The sequence below is a fragment of the Notolepis coatsorum genome, assembly GCF_963971535.1.
Source record: "Notolepis coatsorum genome assembly, chromosome: 3".
Lineage (NCBI taxonomy): Eukaryota > Metazoa > Chordata > Actinopteri > Aulopiformes > Paralepididae > Notolepis > Notolepis coatsorum.
Genome location: NC_140167.1, coordinates 175,828,975 through 175,852,921, shown reverse-complemented (window position 1 = coordinate 175,852,921; position 23,947 = coordinate 175,828,975). Strand labels below are relative to the sequence as shown.

The following is a 23,947-nucleotide window of genomic DNA, read 5'->3' as shown; positions in this document are numbered from 1 at the left end:
TAACAATTGTAATGTATTGAGCTGTACTGTATTGTACCCATTCTGCAATCTGTTAAATAAAGTTTCATTCATCATTCATTCATTCGTTTGATCCCTCCCCCCCCCCCTCCGCTCTCTCCCGCGTGCTTAGAGCCCGTCATTTCTCGGAGACGCTCTCTCATTGGCCACTGACGCGTTTGCCCAATCCGTGACGAGCTGTGTCTTTGCCCATTTCCACGCCAAACAGCCTGCAAACTACCTGGCGTTCTATCGCCATGCTCTACTAAGACAAACTCTAACCTTAACCAACTTCGAAGAGTGCCTAAGCTTAACCAGTGTAGGCGTCGGCCAATCAGAGAGCGTCTCCGAGAAATGCGGCTTGGTTTCGTAATCACGCCTCTCTCCCATGAGTTCAAAATACCGGAAGTGTTGCGGGGTTTTCTCTGCGCATTGACGTCACACAAGTTGTCCAACTGTCCAATTGGATAAAGGACAATAGGGGGTTTTGGCAGAGAGAGAGACGTTACCAGGGACATGTTTTTGTATAATAAAGTGAAGACTGGGCGGTTTTCGGTTTTCGCATAACTATATAAAAGCTAGATTATCTCACATCAGCAAGTGTATTAACGTAACGCATTGGTATGCTTTTCGAGTGGTTTCATACGTTACCTTATAGCAGTGCTAACGCACGACTGAACCAACAACGTTAGCTAAGGTTTGCTAGCGCGATACACGAAGCTGACGTTAGCGTCTCTAAGGGTGATTTTTTTCAGTCCCTTGATAGATCATGCATCAAGAAAGTACCTTTTCGTCCGTGGTGAAGAAAATGGTGTCATTAAAAGCTTCCAATAAGACCTTTGCAGCAACTGTGGCATCAAAATACAAGTACAAGTATCTCCGTGAGTATCATTAATCTGTAAACAAGACGAAAGTTTTTCTCTGGTCTGCATCCCCTTAACAATTGTGTGTATTGAGCTGTACTGTATTGTACCCATTCTGCAATCTGTTAATAAAGTTTTCAATCAATGGGTTTTGATTCAATGATTGAAAACGTTATTAACATTGCAGAATGGGTACAGTACAGTACAGCTCAATACATACAATTGTTAAGGGGATGCAGACCAGAGAAAGACTTTCGTCTTGTTTACATCAGGGTCCCCCATTTTCAATTCATCATAACATATATGACATACAGATAGACAGTACTGCTACATCTATACATTTATGACATATCAGATTTGCAAATACAGTCAGTACTGTTTGTGATACCAAAAGAGTCCAGAAAAGAGAGTATATATTTGACGTAGAAACTGTACATTGGAGGGTGGGGTGGGGGGGGGGGGGGGGGGGCGGCTGTACATTGGAGTTGGGTGGGTGGGGTGGGACACTGTACACCTGTACAAGCAAAACTGTACATTGGAATATTGACAACCATACTTGGTCATTTACTGTACATTGGGTTGGGTTAGGACATTTACAGGGGCCAGTTTCGAATAGCAGTCTCCCGTAGGTGTTCTTTGAGAGTGTTTTTGAAAGTGGGTAGTGATTCACATTCCTTTACAGCTTTGGGTAGGGCGTTCCACATTAATGTGGCATAATTGCGAAACGTGTTTAGTCCCTTGTTTGAGCCGAATCTGGGTTTAACATGATTTGTGGAGCTCCCTCTGGTGTTGTGATCGTGGTATTCACTGACCTTTGGGAAGTATTTTGACATGTACATGGGTACCTTGGTCGTGTAGTGAATCTTGTAGACCAGGCCCATTGCAAGTTGCTGTATTCTGTGGGTGTGGGAAGAATTGAAAATACTGTTGTACGTTACATCAAGTTTTCCTTTGTTAACCATTTGGCTTCGTGAAGGAAGGATATCACTCAATACAACTCTATACAATGCATTTATTCATATGATTTCCCTTCATGACCCCCCTTCCCCAGACACGTCTTCCTTCTTGAAGGCGTCTTTGAAGACCAACAACAAGGCCTTGGTTGAGTCCCTGCAGATTCAGAAAGAGATAAGCAGGCACCTGGAGAAGGAGATTGTGTGCCTGCAGAAAGAAGTACAGTCTCTACACTTGGACATGGCCAACGGGAGACGCAAGCACAAGAACCTGGTGAGTTAAGATGTGTCCCTTTCACAGACCTACCCCTACTCTGGGATCTCAAGAATTCGACAGGGGAAGTGTTTGATTGAAAACTTTATTAACAGATTGCAGAATGGGTACAGTACAGTACAGCTCAATACACACAATTGTTAAGGGGATGCAGACCAGAGAAAGACTTTCGTCTTGTTTACATCAGGGTCCCCCATTTTCAATTAATCATTTGTTTAACAGGAAATACAGCATTTAAAGTAGAGTGCTGTCACATAGAAAAGAAGAGCAGACGTTGCTTATTTATTTGTAACTAGACGTGTTACAAATGAGACCCTGTAAAGTGGTATAATCGTTTTTTGTCATCCCCTTGTCTCGGGAAGTATGGTGTAGTTATGTGCAGATATTATTCCAAAAACATGTCTCGCTTGAAAATCTGTTCTTCCTGGATATTGGCTCAATTCTGTGGCACATCCATCCTGCACAGAGGAGCATACATGACCATTACATTCAATCAAACTTGATTGTCAGTTTAATAGAATAAAATAAATTTTTTTCGTCAACTAATAGGTTACTCATATGATTCTTTTGATTAGCCTAAATCAACAAATATGTAAAATTGTGTTTCCCATATTATTGTCTTTCCACATGTCATTCAGAATGAGCTCTGTAAACTGCTATAACTTCTTAATTTCTGAAGTTGACATGCTTCAGAATAAGGCGTCTCAAAAACCACATTAGGAAGTTGGTCTTCATGCTGTTACCTACGGAAAGCCCTAAGAGGCCATACATTCATAAATTGTATTTACTCCGTTTTCCCGTGATAACGACTTATTATGTTATCTCGAGATAACAAAGTCCGTTTTCTCGTGATAACGACTTATTATTTCATTATCTCGACATAACAAAGATCGTTTTCTTGTGATACCGGATTCATTTATTTCGTTATCTTGAGATAACAAAGTCCGTTTTCTCGTGATAACTACTTATTATTTCGTTATCTCGACATAACAAAGATAGTTTTCTCGTGATAACGGATAAATTTATTTCAGGGGGGTACATGACATACAGGTATACACACACAGTACTGTTTGTGACATACAAGATATGCAAATACAGTCAGTACTGTTAAACAGAGATCCTAACAGAAAATATATACATATGAGGGGGAGGAAACTGTATATTTGGAGGGGGGGGGGGTGGACATTTACGGGGGCCAGTTTCGAGTTGCAGCCTCCCGTAGGTGCTCTTTGAGAGCTCACTTTGATTGCGCCGCCGGTAAAGCTGAAGCCTTTGCTAACCGTCTTCTTAGATGACGCACACTAATGTGTATTATTATCTGTAACAGCAAGGCATAAAGCTATTTCAGCCTGTGTCAGGCCTTGATTGAAGAGATATGTGACGCGTTGATCAATATCCTCCTGCTCCTTAGCCCCTTTCGTGACTGATGCACAGAGTGCTTCATAGTCACGAAAGGGGCTACCTGCTCCTCTGACATTGCGACACTGAATGATGTTTCCTGCAGTGATTTAATATATACTAGACTATCGTTTCGTTTTCTCTATCTTAAAAAATGGTCACGACAAAACTAATTAAATTATCTTGTTATCACGGGAAAACGGAGTAAATAAAATGTATGAATGTATGGCCTCTTAGGGCTTCCGTAGTTACCTGTATTTGATGGCCTATGTGTTGTTTTTTCACAGATCTTAATCTTGAAAGACCTTCACAGCAGTGCTCTGCATCACTTGGGCAGAGTGGCTGAATTTGTCTCTTCTGATATCGTAAGGAAACCGCCATCTCTCTCCGTTTGTGTGCGTGCATGTGTATTAGAGTAGAATGTACATACATTTTTTTTTGGATCCACTTTTTCTCCTTATTTTCTATTTTTCTCCCATCCCAATTTCGCCTCGCCAATTCTCCCCTCCCCTGTCTCGAACGTTGCTAGACTATGCCTCCCACTGGTCGGCTGCAGTGAGGACCAAGCCTGGCATCACGTGTCCCCTCCGGTACACGAGGAGGCAGCTGTCTCATCTTTTCACCTGAACAGCGCGATCTCTCAGTGGCGAGGAGTAACGCGTGGGAGGCTCACGCTGCCCCCGATACTTCCTGATTCTGCTGTACAGGCGCACCAACCGACCTGTAGGAGTCGTTGTCCACAACGTCCAATCCCCACCCACCGGCTTTCCCGCCCTCTAACACTGCCAATGTGTGTTAGTACGGCGACTGGCCAAGCCGGTAGCAACACAGAGAGCTGGGCTCGATACCAGCATCTCCTGTGTTAGTGGCGAGCGCCTTGCCCACTGCGCCACTCAGCCGCCCTGGAATGTACATACATAGCGTATAAATGGTAATCAATATAATCAAAATGAATGATTGTGCCTAAAATTCATTTAGAAGGAAAGGCTGTGAACAAATGCCTCTAAGGTTTTAAATGCATATATTCAATAATTGCTGACTGAATCAGTCGGGTCACATTTGTATTACACTTTCAAGTATTGAAATTGATTAAATTAACCTGAACTGTGGTTGACATGTTAAAGGTCCAATCATCAATCAAAATGTAAATATAAGGGCTGTCCCACAGAAAACCAAAATATGGTATTGGAGGATTTTATTTTAATGATCAAATTGATTGACTAAACTCTTGATAAAAGGAACAACTATGTATATGGAGGCTAACTGTAAAATGTCATTGCATTGTATACCTATAAAATCTTGATTTACATTTGAAATGTTTGTAAACATTGGAGTCAAACTCCTCAAGAACATACATAGCCAGAATTTAGGGGATTCTCTGGATTGGAGCTTTAAGGCAGTGACACAGGGCAACAAGTTGGGCAACTCCTGGATTACTGCACTCTGTTTGTGACTATTTATTTCATTTAGGATGACAGTGAACTATTTCATGGTGATGAGAGCCCATCTCCAGATGCAGACGATGACTATATTCAGATGGAGAGGTGGGACATTCTCTCAGCTAGATATGTGCTCATGTAAATTAAATACAGTTTTTGATTGATTTGAAATGTTTTGTGTTGAATGCTAGAATTTAGAAGTCTCGCAAACCAGAAAAAAATACATTGCTTTGTTTCACAACACAAAATTCAATAATGCAAGATCTTTTGTGGCTTGTTAGCCTAAAATATAGTGCATTTAACAGATTTCTCTCTCTCTATCTTTCTTTCTCTCTCTCTATCAATCTATATCTTTCTATCTCTCTATCTCTATCTTTCTCTTGTAGACAAACAAGTGTTGACCTGACTGAAGAAAACAACTCTTCAGACCTCTCTGGGATTGAAAGTAAATAGTTTTAACTATTTGAATCTAAGGTAGTGATCAGATTGGAAACAAAAGCACAGTGCTAGTGCACATTCTTACATTGTATTATATGGCTTTAGAGCATAGATATAGTGGACCTTACAAGTATTTGGAACATTATAGTCAATAAATAAGTGAATGTCAGCAGTTTTCACATTATCAGCCTTGTTTAGATTACGGACGACAAAGCTGCGAAACGGTCAAGCGTGCTTTGCATGTTCGTCACATAGTGCTGTGTGCTGGTAGTGCATCTGTAGCTTCATGTTGCCCTCCATTGAAGATGATTGAGTTCCTGTTGCTTTGTCTCCTGTAGTCTAAACACCATATTAATCTATGGCTCTACTGTAGTTTTGACTGAAACTAATGAACTCCCCCCCCCTCCCCCCATATCTTCACAGATATCACAAATGATATGGAAATGCACTTAAGCAAGGATAGACAAAGAGAAACAATCTGCCATTCTACTAACTTAGAGGAGAAGTCTTCACAGTTAATCCCTGAGTCTGGATCTGATGTTCACCCAGTCCCCCGTCTTGAGAGTCCTCTTATCCCCTCAGTTGTCGTCGCATCTGAAAAGCCACGGTCGTCTGTTCCTGACAACGTTACCGGTCATCCAAGTAACTCAGCCACAGACACTGAACCGGCTGTACCAGAACATTGTAATGAGCTGGACAGGACTATGCTTCTCAACACACCAATGGAGATGACCATAAGCGACGGCAACAGTGAAATGGTCACCGTTGAAACGAAACCCAAGAAAAGGGGCAGGCCTAAGAACTCTGACAAACCAAAAGAGAAGAAAGAGAGACGCAAGATGAAAGACGGAGCCTTTGTAGAGAAGGACAATATTAATGACCAAAAGAAACAACTTGGCAGGTCTTGTGAGGATGAAAAGCCACGGCCGTCTGTTCCTGACAACGTTATCGGTCATCCAAGTAACTCAGCCACAGACACTGAACCGGCTGTACCAGAACATTGTAATGAGCTGGACAGGACTATGCTTCTCAACACACCAATGGAGATGATAAGCGACGGCAACAGTGAAATGGTCACAGTTGAAACAAAACCCAAGAAAAGGGGCAGGCCTAAGAACTCTGACAAACCAAAAGAGAAGAAAGAGAGACGCAAGATGAAAGACGGAGCCTTTGTAGAGACGGACAATGTTAATGACCAAAAGAAACAACTTGGCAGGTCTTGTGAGGATGAAAAGTCAGGGTCACCTGTTCCTGACAATGTTATCGATCATCCAAGTAGCTCAGACACTGAACCGCCTGTACTGGAACATGGTAATGAGCTGGACAGGACTATGCTTCTCGACACACCAAAACAGAAGGAGAGACTGAAGATGAAAGACGGAGCCTTTGTAAAGATGAACAAAGTTAATGAGCAAAAGAAACAAGTTGGCAGGTCTTGTGAGGATGACAATCCTGAGGGAGGGAGCTCTGTGAATTTGGACTTGACTGAGATGCAGAGAGCGCCTGTTGTCACTTTGTTACAGACGGACCTTACAGAGGAAGCTGTTACAAACACTGTTGCCACAGAGACTAAACCACTACAGAGGAACACCCATATCTCTCGCATCCCCAAATTAAGCAAGGTTTGTGATCCTCCGAAGCCTGTGAAAGACCATTTCAGACACCATGACTCACTGAAACCTATTCCTGTCGAGTCGAAATGCCATAACACTGTCTCACCTGAGCAGGATCATTTTGTTGAGAGCTCAGAACTTGAAGAAGAAGGGGCAATACTCCTGTCAGAGAAAGACATTGCAAAAGAGGAAAGTTCCAAAACAAAATCGTGCAAGACATATGTGGTGTCAAAGTTGGACAAAGCAGTCACAAGAGGAACCTTTGTGATAACCAGTTATTTGCCATCTCAAAGTGATGATGATGAATCTGAAGAAAGAGAAAATGAGTCTGATAATGCAGCACACAAAGACCAGCCATTATATGAGGAGTTCCTGGCTTACACAGATGATCATGCCACACAGCCAGAGGTGGGACACACACGATGCCCTCCCCTCAATGTCAGTGAATGTGAGACCACTAGACGGAGAAGTGAGAGATGTACAGACTCTACAAGGAACCTCAGAAGATGCCGGGAGACGTTTCTCGTCTCCGTGACCAGGGATAGCTCCCTGTCAAACAATGCAGCATCAGAACCAGGAGCTTTAGAGCCACACTTCAACTCTGTGGCAGAAGAATCGGAAACCTTTAAGGATGTTTGTGTGGTCGAGGACGTTTGTGAACAAAGCCCACAAACTCCTCCCCCCATGCGGCACAGGGATGATGACGTTGTTGAGGAAGCATGGACCACAGGGAAGCGCTCCTGGTTGGCCACCCAGGAACCAGCAAACGTTCCAGAGGACTTGAGAAAACATAACCATGACATGCCACCATTTCCCCACCCAAGTGACGCTTTTATCACAGATCATAGAGCTACAGGAATCACAGAGGTCCAGAAACTTAAGAAGGCCCGGACAGAGGACAGGGGCCGGTCTAGCAAGAAAACCACACGGAACGAGGAGCCCAAAAGCCATGTGAATAGCAGGAGGAGGAAAACTAATAAAAAGAACCACAGCACCCAAGGATTCAGGCCCCATCAGGACGATGTATACTGTCCTCTGTTCTCCGATGACATATTACCTTATGATGTCGGTGAGTGTGCAGATGGTATAGCCTCACCGAAACCAATACATACACAAAACCGGTGTGGAGAGACTTGCGTCATAGAAGCAACAAGCCCACAGGATTCTACAAGACGTAACAGGGTGACTTTTTTTGTCCCTAGCTGCATAACTCAAAAGAGCGTTTCAATCGGCAACATCAGGACATCTAACGTTTCAGTGGCTGAGATGTGTAAGGAAGATGCCAGTAGAGCGGCAGACTCTCTGAGGGACTTTCTGTTGGATGAGAGGCCCCCTTGGGAGGGTCTGGATGTCAGCACTTCTGAGACTGACATGGACTGCCTGGTGTCTAACCCCAGGAGGCTCAGCCCAGGCAGAGTAGCACTATATGACGGGCCTACTGCTGTGGCCACAGCTGAAGCTTCTCCAGGTAGTTTGTGTATTGTTTGTTAAGATTGTTAATTTTTGGACATTACCTTTTTATAAAATGCTTGCCAGTAGTGTAGCTGATGCAAAGCTATCTGCGTACTTACCCGTGGTCGGGGTTTTGGCCGGTTTTAAATCGGAACGTTTAAATCCACACCACAACATTCAGGGTTGCCTATTTCTAACACAAAGTCATCGCAACGGAGCACAGTGGCTTTGTTTTGGCTTTGTTAACTCTTTGCCTGCATGATGTGCTGTGCATTAACACTCTTTTGGTTTCGTGACCCCATTTCTGCCGTTCACTGCCTGTCTAAAGCTTCCCGGTTCCCTCGGAACCTGGCCAGAACACGGAACTCTTAAAGTAAGCTAATAGCTTTGATTCAACTACACTACTGCCAAGTATTTCATACAACGTAATGTCCAAAAATCCGAACTATCCTTTTTAAGTCTGCAGTTTAGATATTATTTGAACAAAACATTTTGTATGTGGTTAGATCTTGATTCTGATATGAAGAATCAGAATCGGAAAGGTCTTTATTGCCAAGTAGTTTGCACTTACAAGGTATTTTATTTGGTTGTTTGGTGCGTCATTAACAGACGGACAATTAAGGTAAAATAAAATAAAAGGTAGAATGGAATATAAACTAAATAAAAGTAATATAATTTTTTTTGATCCACTTTTTCTCCCATTTTCTATATTTTCTCTCATCCCAATTTCGTATCATCCAATTCAACCCTCCCCTGTCACGAACGCTGTTTCTTGCCTCCCACAAGCCGGCTGCAATGTGGACTAAGTCATACATAGCACAAGTCCCCTCCGGTACTTGAGGTAACAGCAGTCGCATCTTTTCACCTGCGCAGCTCGATCTCTCAGTGGCGAGGAGTAACGCGTGGGAGGCTCACGCTGCCCCCGACACTTCCTGATTCTACTGCGCAGGCGCACCAACCGACCTGTAGGAGTCGCTGTCCACAACGCCCGATCCCCACCCATCAGTTTCCCACCCCCTAATACGGCCAATGTGTATTAGTACGGACGACCAGCTAAACTGAAAGCAAATGTGGAGCGCTGGGCTCGAACAGGCGAGCCCAGCGTCTCCAGATTTCGTGGCGAGCGCCTTGCCCACTACACCACGTAGCCGCCCTATAAAAGTAATATAATTAAAATAAAATGCTGGCTCTATGCATTGGTGATGATGCCTTTTATGATGAATATTTGTCTCGTTAGGTGAAGCTATTTAATAATATCTTTATTGTTTTGTGTTTTGTAGCCGGCAGAGCCATGACATCGCTGACTAACACCATTTTGACCCCAGATAATGGTAATGCAAGACGGGCAAGGGGATGTAAAGCTGCAGTTAGTTATAAGGAGCCAACACTCAACAGGTAAGGACTATTTGTGATGTTTGACTAATTTGCCAAGAAAAGAGAAATCCAAAGCACTCTTTTCTTTTGTGAAGATTAAAAAGCCTTTAATTTGGTTGGTAATTTTGAGCAAATACTTAAAAATACACCAAGGCACATCTCAGATCTAGTTAGTGTTTTATGGCTGCACCTTAGCATTTCACCACCACTACAAATTTACTGCAGGTTAAAAAACAAAAGCTCTCCATGACCTGCTGAAGCCAAGGCAGCACCTCTTTTGAGATGATTTACAAGTGTGCTTACCGCTAGTTTATTTTTATATACCATTGCTAAATAATAACCTCTTTTTTTAAACAGCAAAATGAGGCGCAGTGACGCGAAAGTCAAGAAAACAAAGAAGAAATCCAAGAGGAATCGAGAAGAGCCGAGCCAAAGTTAGAAGTCTTCTCTACCTGGATTTATTTTACTATTGTACTTGTTTTACTTACAGTAATTTATTTTAACTCACTGCTTTTTGTGCTTTTTTTTTTTAATTATTATTACCGGTATTATCTTTTTCCTCCTCCTTTTTCTGATTTTTCTCCCATCCCAATGTTAGTCGTTATGCCAATTCCCAATCCCCCTTCCTGGTTGTAACTGAGGGGTTACAAAACCCTGACTGTATTAAAGATTGTGATAGATTAAACCACTGCTAGTTATGTACTTTAATTACTGGCCAGACAGTACATCAAATATAGATGGTGAACACCCACAAGAACACGGCATTGACAAAGAAATAGTATTTGAGGGTAATTTATTATTATTAGGCAACGTTAGGTTACAGAATGAGAATTAGGGTCGCGCTTGTATGGCGAAGAATATACGTAAAGTCAGTCAATAGCATGAGTCACTAAGAATAGCAGGAATCCTACGATGGGTCTAAGTTGACACCACCTGTCGTATAGTAGCAACTAGATAGGGCAACACTGGTACCGCCTGGAGACAATGGGTTCCCTCCGGGGGTGTAAGGCCTGGAGGGTAGAGGAATGTTCGGGTACTCCGTCTGATTCAATGAGGAATAAAGAGACTCCAGGTACAGGAGTCGGTCCTTGTAAATCCCTTGATCAGCAGCAAAGTAATAATTGTAATCCAAATGCTCGACAGCATTGATGACAGCTAGCCAGCCTCCGTCCACGAGGCCGACCCGAGTTGTAATCCTCACGAGGTTGAATCCCAAACGATAGTGGAAATCAACGATGCTCTTCTCCGGGTACCACGTTCCAAATCAATATATTCCAACCAGTAATGGTTCTGCAATCGCCGACGCCGATTCTCCTGTGTACATGTCCAACGGTTCTCCGCCTAGGACTCCTCGGGTGTGGGCGACGTATTTAGGCCACACACCCTGGTTAAGTACACTAGCTAAAGACACGACGAACCGCTGGGTAATGCTACACACGAACAAACTGTGGCCGCACGATATACAATAAATGAACGACTATTCACTTCACATTAGATTAAGTCGAACTCAACGTTACTTCATTAAACTCTGACACTTTTACCATTCTATTCGCACGCGGTTCTCAATGCTCTGTTAGACGCAAGGTTGCTCACTTCACTGCACGTTGACTCGTGGTGAAGGTGGGTACGGTACTGAACGAAGACACGAAGCTAAGCACGGTGTGCGCACCTTGCGCTGTATTTATACTTAAGTGAATATCTAGTCCCAACCTCAGTCCTTGTCTGGTATCACTACGCTGACTCCGGGCATGTTCCGACATGCCTGCACTTGTCTTTGAACCTGCCGTTGGGGGCTTGCGCGCTGGCGCCTGGGGGCGCTGTCCAATAGGAGAGCGAATATTACTCTGGTTTGAACGCAGGTAAAGGGATATTCCGTGTATATATATATAAATAATATACAAAGTATATCAAACAATAAAGGTAGATTCTCAGTTTAATCTGGCCCTTCACAACACTGGTCGTTGCGCACTCTACCCCCTACCGTCGGTCTGGGAGGGCGGAGACTATCGCATGCTTCCTCCGACACATGTGTAGCCAGCCCACCGCTTCTTTTCACCTGGCAGCGCGGACTCTCACTGGGGGAGTGTAACGTGTGGAAGGTCACACTACCTCTCCCAGATCCTTCCCTTGCTGTGCAGGCGCCCAGACCGAACTGTAGGAGTCGCTGTTTACAACGACCAGGACCCATGTTAGTATGGACGGTCGGCCAAGCCGGAGGCACCACAGCCGGATTAGATCCCACTGGCTCTGTGGTGGTAGACAGACGCTTAGTCCGCTGCGCTACCCAGCCGCCTGCTTTTTGTGCTTAAATTTTTTTTTTTTTACTAATATAAAGAAAAAAACTCAGTAAAACTCAATTTAATTTGTCAACAATGCTTTATTCAGATTCAGAAAGTAAATAACATCAACAGTATTTGCACACTTGCGTATGCACAACATGCTGTGCCTTCATACAAAAATCAAAGTGCCCTTTTCCCACAATTGTTTACCATTACAGAAAAATATTTTCTGCCAATTCACCATTGGCTTCCATTGTATCTGAAAATGTGTGCTGTGCCCCAGGGTTCTGTGCGAGGTACACTTTTATTTTCGATCTATATAAGTCTAGGTCAAAACATGCACAGAGCTAGCCTCCATATGCTTATGATACAGATACATATATTCTTGTGGATCCTCCCTCAGGCAGGTGCTCATCAAATTGCTTTTTATATTGCGTTTGTTGAATTTGTTAAAAATAAATGCTTTTTATTTAGTTCAGTCTCAGCTTTCTCAATGTAAGCTTGCAGATAATACCAAGTTAACACTTTTCTCTAATGCTAGTTAGAAGTCTGAACATTTTGGGTATTGTTAAATATATTGGTATTTGGCATGACTTTCTTTTAAACCACATGTTTATAGTCTTGTAAAGAAACTGAGGTTAAAGTTGTGGTTTTATTTCAGAAATAAGTCTTATTTCTCTCTAGGCCCGAAGAAGGCTCACCACTACTTTTTTGATTAGTGACTTGTTGTATATGAAATCATCAGCACAATGTCTCCGCAATCAGTCGTTTATCACAGTGCTTTGAAATTTGCCAACTAAAGCCCATGTACACTGTATTCTAGGACAGGTTGACCATATCTGTCCAATGTGTAGGCTCTTATCTATAAAGCTATTCTGGGTAATCTTCCCTCCTACAGGTATATTGCTCAGAGATCGGACTATAGTCTTGGATCTCAAGATGCGTTTTTGCTTTCTGTCCCAAACGGCTCTGCTCGGACAGAGACCGCTTTCATGTTCTCCGCTTGGAATAGCCTGCAGAAGGACTTGAAACTAAATAAATTGGTAAGAAGTTGTCTCAATTTAAAGCACTTGTAAGCTCTTGGTGAATAAATATATTGTTCATTTCTCTGTTCTTTAGTATGTATATTGTTTTAGGATTGTGACTCATACCCATGTTGTAGGTTTCCCTTTGATAATTTGCGTTGTCCTGTCTAACTTTTTATGTTGCTGTACTGGTTTCCCTCACAAAAGAGATCATTGATCTAAATGGATTTCTATATATTTTTTAACTGGTTGTGTTAAATGAAATTAATACAAATATTTTATCCAGGAACAAATTAAATACACCTTTCACAATAACTTATTGTTAAATTTGTCTTGTCTGGGATCACTTATCGTCGAGCGAACTTATAAAAACAATAAAATTACCTATCATTTTAAATTGTACCTGTCGTCTTGCTTTGTTTGTTTTGAAGAACCCTTGATTAGCATATCTAGGCTAATCTTTTCATTTTCTTTCTGAAGCTCAAAGTGGAATTGCACAAAAATTAAGTTCAAGTTTAGTTGTGCAACTTGCAATGGGCCTGGTCTACAAGATACACTACACGACCAAGGTACCCATGTACATGTCAAAATACTTCCCAAAGGTCAGTGAATACCACGATCACAACACCAGAGGGAGCTCCACAAATCATGTTAAACCCAGATTCGGCACAAACAAGGGACTAAACACGTTTCGCAATTATGCCACATCAATGTGGAACGCCCTACCCAAAGCTGTAAAGGAATGTAAATCACTACCCACTTTCAAAAACACTCAAAAAACACCTACGGGAGACTGCAATTCGAAACTGGCCCCTGTAAATGTCCTAACACAACCCCCTCCAATGTACAGTAAATTACCAAGTATGGTCTTGTCAATATTCCAATGTACAGTTTTGTTTGTACAGTTGTACAGTGTCCCCCACCCACCCCTCCTACCCAACCTCCCCCCACTCCTACCCAACCCCCCCCCACCCAACCACCTCCAATGTACAGTCCCCCCCACCTACCCAATCCAATGTACAGTTTCTACGTCAAATGTATATACTCTTTTTTCTGGACTCTTTGTATCACAAACAGTACTGTATTTGCAAATCTGGTATGTCATAAATGTATAGATGTAGCAGTACTGTCTATCTGTATGTCATATATGTTACGATGAATTGAAAATGGGGGACCCTGATGTAAACAAGACGAAAGTCTTTCTCTGGTCTGCATCCCCTTAACAATTGTATGTATTGAGCTGTGCTGTACTGTACCCATTCTGCAATCTGTTAATAAAGTTTTCAATCAATCAATCAGTTTAATTAGTCACATATACATGTACATAACGGTGAAATGCTTGGTTCTGTATGAGCCCCCTGAGATGATGTAATTCAGAAAAAGTTGATATTTTCCAAAATATTGCCAAGATCTGTTTTTATATGTTTTGAATTGTGAACTCACAAAGTAAGGAAAATGGCATATGACATTTTCAAATTGCATAGCCTGAAATGTTTTTTTAAGGACAGTCATATTTAATAAAATTCCTTCTCATATTTTGTATAATCGATATCTCCTAAATGCTGCCCCTTCAAGTTCTGTCTGTTCTCGTGATCACAACACAGTTCGACTCGTTGATGCCCTCGACTCGTCAGGTCTGCTGGTGCTGCGAGGGAGGCCACTGTTCTATTGAGCCGTTACCAGAGTTCAGCTGTCGTTCATACAGTGATGTCGAAGATAGACAGCAGACAGGTACATTGCTATTGTTTATGTAAATGTAATTGTGTTATGGGTCATTTATTTACCACATAGCTTACGCTGTCGCAGACCAGCCAGCTAACGTTAGCCGCCGGGCTATTTAGCTAACGGTGAGCTAGTTCTAGTCACTTGTCTCAAAGCGTATAGCTATTCATAACCGTTCGTGGTCCGTATTTGGCATCGTGGAAGATAGTTCATGAATATAATGTCGATTATTAATAACAACGCCATAGACAAGAGCAGGTAACGTCATGTCAGTCAACGTTGGCCGGTCAGTTAGTTACTATTAGCTTTGCCAACATCTTTTTAAAACGAAAGAAAGGAGATGACCGGCTATTCAAAATACCTAACGCTGTATGCATGTGTGGTGTGACGGTGATGTTGATGTTAGACAACAACTCTGTTGATATTTGTGGCTGGTGGGTGGGGAGGAACTGGTCACGAACTGTCAGGACTCGGGAGTCTTTTCGTGACTGTGATGCGCCGAGTGAAACCACAGTCACTTGCTCCTCAATAGGAAACCAACCTAGATTTACCCTGAAGGACTTGTTCTGGCCGAACCGTTCGTTATACAAGTATCACAGAGAAATGTCAAAGGTACTCACAGTTGCACGAGGGTTTTGGACAGAGATACGGGATGGTTTGAAAGCTCGGCGTTGTTAATAAACATTTTAAATATTCTTTATAAACTGCTCAAAACTGCATTATTTCCGGCGTTGGCTGCCTGGTGTGATCACAGCGCATGCGCATCATGCACCCAACGCCCGAAATAATGCAGTGTTGACCAGTTTATAAAGAATATTTAAAATGTTTATTAACAACGCCGAGCTTTCAAACCATCCCGTATCTCTGTCCGAAACCCTCGTGCAACTGTGAGTACCTTTAACATTTCTCTGTGATACTTGTATAACGAACGGTTCGGCCAGAACCAGTCCTTCAGGGTAAATCTAGGTTGGTTTCCTATTGAGGAGCAAGTGACTGTGGTTTCACTCGGTGCATCACAGTCACGAAAGGGGCTAGCAACACCCTTCTGGCCACAATGTTACCTTAGACTTTATGGTCACATGATGATGAGGTTGAGACGGTGATGAGTACTGCTGTTCTCTCCCTGCGCTCCGTGGTTATAGCCGAAATGTCATGCATTGCCAACTCAAACTATGTTACTTTCATAAAACGGTAAGCATTTAGACAAATATATTCTTCTTCTATGTAATGCACCTGCTTGGTTAACGGAATAGGCCAACGTTGACTTGCTTTGGAATAGAATGATGTTGTTGGACGAATTATACAGCCTGTCTCTTCACCTGTCTTGAACAGTGTTCATGACTTGGAGTTCGGGTCCATTTATTTGATAGCCCAAAAATATGAGATACACACTACATATTTTGTAGTTTATATATAATAGAGAGTAAGTACCAGCCTTCGTTTGTACTAAACTTCAGGTTAATACAGTATGTGTGAATTAGTAATTGGTTGCATTTTAATGATTGAGAACCATTTCTGCATGTTTGCTGTCGAGACCAAAACTAAATAGAACAACGCTTTTTGTCTATGTCAAGATTCCCATAAGAATCGAGCTGGATGAAAAAATCTGTATTGAGTTTTTCTATATCCATAAAATGTGAATCGGGAGAATCTTATTTTTGAAGATATGGATTTTAAATGGTTTGCTTTTCAAACATTACAGATATCTTCCGGTTGTGCAAACACTTTTCTCAAACACTATCAGTCACATTTTCTCTTCTGTCCATTTCTCCATCTGCCTCCTCCCATTTCCTCTTTTTTCCGTATAGTCATTAGAGTGAGTAGAATCATGTGCCTCCTTTGAAAAAGCCTTTGTAAAACATGTGCTTTATTCTCTGCTGTTGTGTATGTAGTCATTGAGCTCCTTTAAGTTGAAAACTTGCAATCACTGCAGACGTCACTCACTGCTCTGTGTGTGTAGTCTCTCTATTTGGTGTTCCTTGAGGGGGGAATTTGGTGTTATTATTTACATTTACATTTACATTTAGTCATTTAGCTGACGCTTTTATCCAAAGCGACTTACAAGTTCTGTATGACAAGACAGCAAGAAGGGTACAACTCTATCAGCTGAGTAACAATGTTTATCAAAGTGTTGCGTGTTACAGTGTATGTTAGTTTATTAGGACAAGTGCATGCCAGTAAGGTTAGTCACGGTTAGATTTTTTTTTATTTTTTATTTTTTTTATATCTATCATTTCAGATAATGGTTGAAGAAGTGAGTCTTTAGTCGACGGCGAAAGATTGGACGGGATTCGGCTGTCCTAACTGGGATGGGTAGTTCATTCCACCATTGTGGGGCAAGGACTGAGAATAGGCGGCTTCTCTTTGATGACCCTCCGGGAGCTTGGATAGGAGTAGGTCTGAGCAGGGGCGTATCTAGACCCAGCACTTCAGTAGGGCACAGAAGGGCACCAAAAAAAATGTGGCCGGTTTGTGGGCGAAAATGGGTGGATTTTGTAACTATTTTTTTTAAACTTTATTTCGGTTTTAGGGTTAGGGTTATGTTATTTAATTATTTGGGGGAGCCAGCCCCCCAAACTCCTGAAATGCATAGAAATCTATGAAATAAAAAAAACAATCTGACATTTATATTAAAAAGAGCTAGCCCCCCAAACCCCTAAAATACATAGAAATCTATGCATTTTGGAACAGTTACTATATATATAGTCAAGAAAGCATTTAGTCATACTTAAAGTTTAAAGTGCTTTACTTGCATTGAACATTGCATTGAACATTGAACATTGAGGAGACATCATTAGAAAGCACAATGTATGTTTCCATAGTTACGCAGATTACACACAATTGTACATCTCCGCTGAACCAAATTATCACACAGCTATAAACTCCATTTCCGCCTGTCTCTTAGCAATAAACAAATGGATGACGAACAACTTCCTAAAATTAAATGAGGGCAAAACTGAAATCCTACTAGTCGGTCCTATAACAAAAAGAGGAATGTTACAGAGCAATATGGGGCAACTTACTCCTTGGATCAAACCCAAAGTTACAAGTAAATAACCTACACTGGCTTCCGGTAACATTTAGAATTGATTTCAAGGTCCTCCTCCTTATATACAAAGTATAAACATTGCGATCATCTACTATTGAAGGTTCCAAGCCACAGTCTAAAGAAAATCGGGGATGCAGCCTTTGCTAACTATGCACCAAAGTTATGGAACACACTACCTATGGACATTAGGGAAGCTAGATCTCTTAATATTTTCAGAAATAAGCGAAAAACGTACCTCTTCACCATAGCCTTCTAATACACCCCGCTGTTGATTGTACTGTAGCACTATTTTACTCTGGCCATTCTATTGCATAATTTTACTATCTATTCTTGTAACTGAGGGGTACAATTCCCTGACTGTATTGAATAAGTATGGTATCATTAAACCACTACTGAGTTATGTACATTACTACTGGCCATACAGTACACATGTATATGTGATGAACACCCACACAATAACACGGCTTAACAAAGAAAGTCCTGTTTGGAATATTTATTAGAAGAGCAGCAATATTATATTACAGTATTGAGAATTAGAGTCGCGCTTGTAAGGCGAAGAATGTGCGTGAATAGGTCAAGAGCGTAAGTCCATGAGCATATTACGATGGGGATAATTAATACCACCTGTAGCATAAGAATTATATAAGGCACACTCGTAGGTCAGCTGGAGATACTAAGGGGGTTCCCTCCGGTTGTAAGCCAGCAGGGGAGAGGAATGTTCGAATGCAAAAGTCTGGATCAACGAGGAATCAATAAGCTCCAGCTACGGGAGTCGGTACATATACTCCCCTCGATCGGCAGACAAAAGCAGCAGCTATAATCCAAGTATGCGGGACAGCATGGATGAAAGCCAGCCAGCCTCTTCCTAGAGACGGGCTCGAGTGATGCTCCTCACGGGTAAATCCCACACAGCAGTGGGGTAGACGGTTCTCTGCTCCAGCAGCCACAGTACCAAAGCAATAATCCAGCCGGAAAAGGCTCTGCATTCACCGGTGTAGATTCTCCTGTGCACGGTACTTCACATTAACTAGGTCGAACTTGACGTTATTTCACTAAGCTCTGACACTTTTACTATCCTATTCGCACGCGGTTCTAAGTGCTCTATTTAGATGCAAGGTTGCTCACTTCACTTCAGGGCTGTACGCTAAGCTTTTTCACTAGGGGCACACTTGCCCCTAAATGAGAAATTTAGGGTCAAAAAATATTTTTTAGGGGCAAATTTTTAAATAACAATTTTACCATTATTTAAAAAATATGTTCCTGCCTCATTACTGTGGTCCTTTTATTTACCATTTAAGTGCGTTTGTTTTCAGGTTTGTATCTTTTATAATGAACCAACCGAGAAAGTGTGTAAATCACTAATAGAACAAAAACAACAAACTGTGTGTGTGTGTGTGCACGCGCTTGTGTAGTGCTCCTTGAATGAGATCACCACAACACACACACACCATTGCATTAATCAGGAGGACAAGAAACTCTGCATACATTTGTTTCACAATGAAAAGTGCTTTAGAAATCAAATGAATTATTATTGTAAATAACCCCATGAAAGGTTTATTATTTGTATGGGTAATTACCTGCTTCATATTTGTGATGTTACTGGTTTCAGTGTGTGCCTAAAGTGATCAATGTATTGGGCCGTTTATAGAGATCTATGCCAATTAATGTTTATGTATATCCGGGACTTTTTTTAGTAAGAATTGAGAGGTATTTGTATATGTGACCTTTATTTTGAAAACCGTGTTGCGACGCAACCTTATTTACATTTGCGCTTTTGACAGTGAAATGTTCAGTCCAACTTAGCTCGAAGGAAAGACTAATCAAAAAGGTTTAATTGACCCGTATGAGGCTCTTACGGTAGGACTTTGATTGTTTATAGAAGTGGAATGTAATACTATGCTAAACGAGAAATAAACAGTGATTTTACCAGCAGTAAAGTTGCAAGCCACTTTCATTTCATATACGGGGACACTGTGACAATTATTAGTATTATCTTATTTGCATATTGTCTCATTATTAGATAGATAGATAGATAGGTTGATATTTTATAAATTTAAGTAGACAGTATTTCACGTCCTAATAGTGGGCTACTACTACTCACCAAATCGATGGCTGAACCTGAACGTTAGAAGTGTCCGTGTCCGACTCCCCGTCAATCAATCATAACATCATCACGTCAATCATCATCATCTTATCATCTCTCCACATCGGACGTGGTTGTCATAAGATGGACTGATATCCACTCCGTTGTTCTTGCAGAGCAAAATTTGCGTCTTAAATGTATTGAAATGAGGTGCTTCTTTGGCGATGTTGAAAGGAAGAGAGGCCACATTCAGTTTAGTTTTGCTAGGAATTATGGGATTTGGTGTTGGATGTATAGACTACGCAGATAGGGACATGGTCTTTAATCGCACGATAGACTACAAGTACCAAGTATATAGCGTGACCCAGATTCACTACACACGCAAATCTTTTTTTTTCACTCAGGCTATCGGTGATCGCAGTAAGTTCATTCATTGCCGACAGATTCTTTCATAGCACCACGACACTGTACAGCCTTGGTTGTAGGCTAATGTTTTTAAAAAAATTTATCCAATTTGTATGGATTAATTTAGGAGTGAAATGCGAATGAAGGGTTGAAATCACAACTCGCAACGTTGCTCCCAAATAATATTTCCAACTCGCAACGGCCAAATTAAGGGGCAATTTGCGACGAGATCATCGCAGTGTACAGGCCTGCACTTGGTCGTTGACTCGTGATGAAGGCTTTACTAGTAAGGAACGAACGATACGTTGAACGAACGTTTTAGGATAAGACAAGACTACTGCTGTATCCACCTGCAACGTATTTATACGTAAGGTGAATAATCTAGTGCCAGCCTTATTTCTGTCTCGTATTACTGCGCAAACCTGGGCATGTTGAGACATGTCTTAGCGGTGACTTTGAACTAGACATTGGGGGTATGGCCGTGGCGCCTAGGGGGTCGCTGTCCAATAGGAGAACGAATATTATGGTCTGGCTTGTACCTAGGTAAAGGGATATTCCGTGTATATGTACAAAGAATATACAAGGGATATCAAACGATATACAAATATTATACATGGGATCTCAAGCAATAAATATATATATTCGGTTTAATCTGACCCTTTGTAACAGCCGCCTCCTAATTAGTCCGCACCTAATTAGATAAGCAGAGACAGATTAACCGTCTTGTCCACTACTCAATGTCCGTTGTGAGGAGTTGGGCAATTCACAAAGTCAGTGGGTCATCAAGGGGGTCAGGGAGCCTTGGCAACTCTATCAGCCTCGCCACGGGTCGGGTGTATGTCCGTCCCTGGACAAGAACTTCTGCCGCTCTGACCTTTCCGTCGGCACCAGTGATCACTTTGCTTACGCGGCCGGCCGGCCACGCAGCTCGGGGTAGTGACTGGTCTATGATCATGACGACTGTGTCCACTTTTAAGTTGTCCCCGTCCTTGACCCGCTTCTGACGGGCTGGAAGGGATGGTAGGGGGGTTAGGAGGAAGCGGGCCTGAGACTGCTTTGATCTGTGCTTGGCGGTGCCTCCACCTCCTCCGTCTGTTTCTCTTGTTTGGTCTGTACCCCGTCTGAGGAGGGGCCGGTTCCGGCCGCCCCATGAAGGAGTCGCTTGGGGTGCTGGGTTCGAGGTCAGCTACGTCTGGAGCGCAGCTGAGGGGGGTGGGGTTCGGAACTCCCTCTTGTGCCCACGGTTCTCTCACAGGCCTCTCGCCTAATGTCAATAGCCTCTCAACGGGCTGTACGGGAGAGTGGCCGGTGTCGCTCACCTTTGTGTGTAGGCAGCGTGTAGACGTGGGTTGACTGTCAAGTCCGTAGAGGGGGCCCTGGAGCGTCCACCCCAGTCGGGTCTGAACTGCGACTGGGCATCCTTTGGGTCCGATGTGGGCCGCCTCAATTGGGAGAATGAGGTCCGCGTGGTCGGAGCCGATGAGCAGGGTCGGTGTGGCGCCGTCGATAAGCGGTATAGGTAGTCTGTGTAGGTGCACGTACTTCGCCATCAGCTGTGGGATGGGGTAGGTGTCAGGCCACGTGAGCGGATCGGCGCGGCCGAGAAATCCGCTCTTCGCTCTTTAAAGCTTGGTCCGCTCCGCTAATCGCTCATGTTGACCCCGCCCCCAAGTCGCTCTCCGCTCGCTCCCCGCTCACCTTGAATCGAGCGCTCCCCGCTCCCCGCGCCAGATCGCTCGGCAGTTTTTTTTTTTTTTTTTTTTGGAGCATGGTGTAAATTAGCTCAAACTACAACAGTCTACACCCCCTGGGCCCCTTAACAATTGTTTGTATTGAGCCGCATTGTAATTGTAGCCATTCTGCAATGTTAAATAACGTTGTTTATCCATTCACTAGATCTATTAAGCGATGATAGGCTAGCCGAGCCACAATGCTATGGTCGCTGCCAACGTCAACAACAATGGCGTCGATACTTTTTCGAACAGGAGTGAGTGTGGGCGTCATAGATATCTATGGTGGGCGTCTCTACAGTGACGAAGCCTGAACAGGATAGCACAGGTTCACCCTTCTCATTGGTTGAAAGTGGCCTTCATGTTTGTACATCGCCATCTGTTGCTTTGGCATTGTACTGCATGTATATATTACATCAACAGTGTTAAACCACTGTGAGCGGCCTGGAGTGGATTGGAGCGGAGGAGAACTCTCGCTCCGGACGTCGCGCCGACTCATTTTAAAACCCACTCCTCGCTCACGTCAAAACCGGCCGCTCCGCGCCCCGCGCCGCTCACGCTCCGATCCGCTCACATGGCCTGGTAGGTGTACTGTGACAGGCCTATGTCGTGGCTGGTGAAGACGTTGGTAATACTATACTGCTTCTCGGGCTGGTTCACCGCTGCTAGCTTGAAGGAGACATTTTCACCCTTTATGGTCTTCTGGTCTCTTCTGATGGTACGTATTGTCATTGTTCCTTTGGCACCCCGCAGGCCCAACTGGGCTGCGGCGGAAGGAGGAGGAGAGTCTTTTCAGACACATCGTCTAGGACGGCGTAAGTGTCCAGGACCTTGTCCTCGTAGCTCAGGAGCACTCTGACCACTTTGATGAGCACTCGGGGGGGTCCCGCTATGCTGGTCTATATGGAGCACTCCTGTTGGTCGGTTGCCTTGGATCTTCTGGTGGGCCCCGCACAGTGCTGCGCGGTAAGCGGCGCCCGCCTGGGCCGCCTCACGCCACTGGTCAACTTGGACGGGGTTCAGTGTCTTATATTCGGCGCACTGTGCCAGCCAGTGTCCGCCGTCGCAGTAGGTACAGTAGGGGGCGGTCTGGTGGATCTTCGGTACTGGTGCCACCGCCTCGGCCTGGTACATTACCGCGACGGGCCCACTTTGTTGTCCTGGCGGACGCCTGTTGATGTCATGCAGGACCTCCAAGTGGGCGCCGCCGCACCTGCTGCACTTCTTCTTCAAACGGCACTCAGCTGCCATATGGCTGCGCGCGCAGCGGAAGCAGCGGCGGTGGTCTTTGATCCACTGACTCACCTCGTCCGTGGTCAGCTTCTTGAAATCGTCACATTGATACAGCCGATGTTCCCCTTCACAGTACTGGCATTCAATCTTCCACTCCTCTTTCGTCGAGGGGGTGTTGTGGTTCTTGTGCTGCGGTACTGATTCGGCTTGGTGCATAACGGTCACCGACCGGCGGTTATCATTTGATCCCCGAGGTCTTGGGCTTGGTCCACTCCACACGAACGTGTCCAGTCGTAGGCTGCTGACCTCCCTGGCGAGGAACTCAGATAGGTCTAGGAGGGATGCCTCTGGGCCGTTGGGGTCGCGGTGGTCTCTCTGCCGCCTGAAGCGCTCTTGTCGGGCGGGAGGGAGCTTCTCTAATATCCTTTCTACATTAGAGTTAGCATACAGTTCATATATCCCTTTCTCCTTTTGGGACCCCAGCATCCCTACCAGGGACTGTACCTTGATAGAGAGGTCATCCAATGCTCTATTGTCTCTGGCTGGGGGGAGGCGGTCGATATCTCTTATTTCCTGTATCACGTAGTCCCATATGCGTCCATAACGCTGGTCGAGGGCTA

General features: G+C 43.5%; 2 protein-coding genes across 6 annotated transcripts in view; both read left to right on the top strand.

Annotated features, from left to right (window-relative positions):
- Positions 1-483: 483 nt before the first annotated feature.
- On the top strand, positions 484-13,480 carry LOC311224602 (uncharacterized protein). The gene is made up of 8 exons (XM_084309638.1): positions 484-878; positions 1,912-2,087; positions 3,773-3,850; positions 4,956-5,029; positions 5,311-5,369; positions 5,786-8,443; positions 9,708-9,822; positions 10,159-13,480. Exons 1-8 carry the CDS (start codon positions 767-769, stop codon positions 10,238-10,240), a joined length of 3,354 nt encoding a protein of 1,117 aa, XP_084165764.1. The 5' UTR covers positions 484-766; the 3' UTR covers positions 10,241-13,480.
- Positions 13,481-14,750: 1,270 nt separating this feature from the next.
- pikfyve (phosphoinositide kinase, FYVE finger containing) overlaps positions 14,751-23,947 on the top strand; it is a 232,760-nt gene continuing 223,563 nt past the window's right edge. For all 5 annotated transcript variants that reach the window (XM_084310464.1, XM_084310462.1, XM_084310463.1 and 2 more), the window contains exon 1: positions 14,751-14,836. The gene's annotated coding sequence lies outside the window, so the exon portion shown is untranslated. The remainder of the gene's footprint in view (positions 14,837-23,947) is intronic.

Coding starts and splice junctions, on each gene's coding strand:
- LOC311224602 (XM_084309638.1), top strand. CDS start 767: ATGCATCAAGAAAGTACCTTTTCGTCCGTGGTGAAGAAAATGGTGTCA. Junction 2,088..3,772: donor GACGCAAGCACAAGAACCTG/GTGAGTTAAGAT, acceptor GTTTTTTCACAG/ATCTTAATCTTGAAAGACCT. Junction 8,444..9,707: donor CACAGCTGAAGCTTCTCCAG/GTAGTTTGTGTA, acceptor TGTGTTTTGTAG/CCGGCAGAGCCATGACATCG.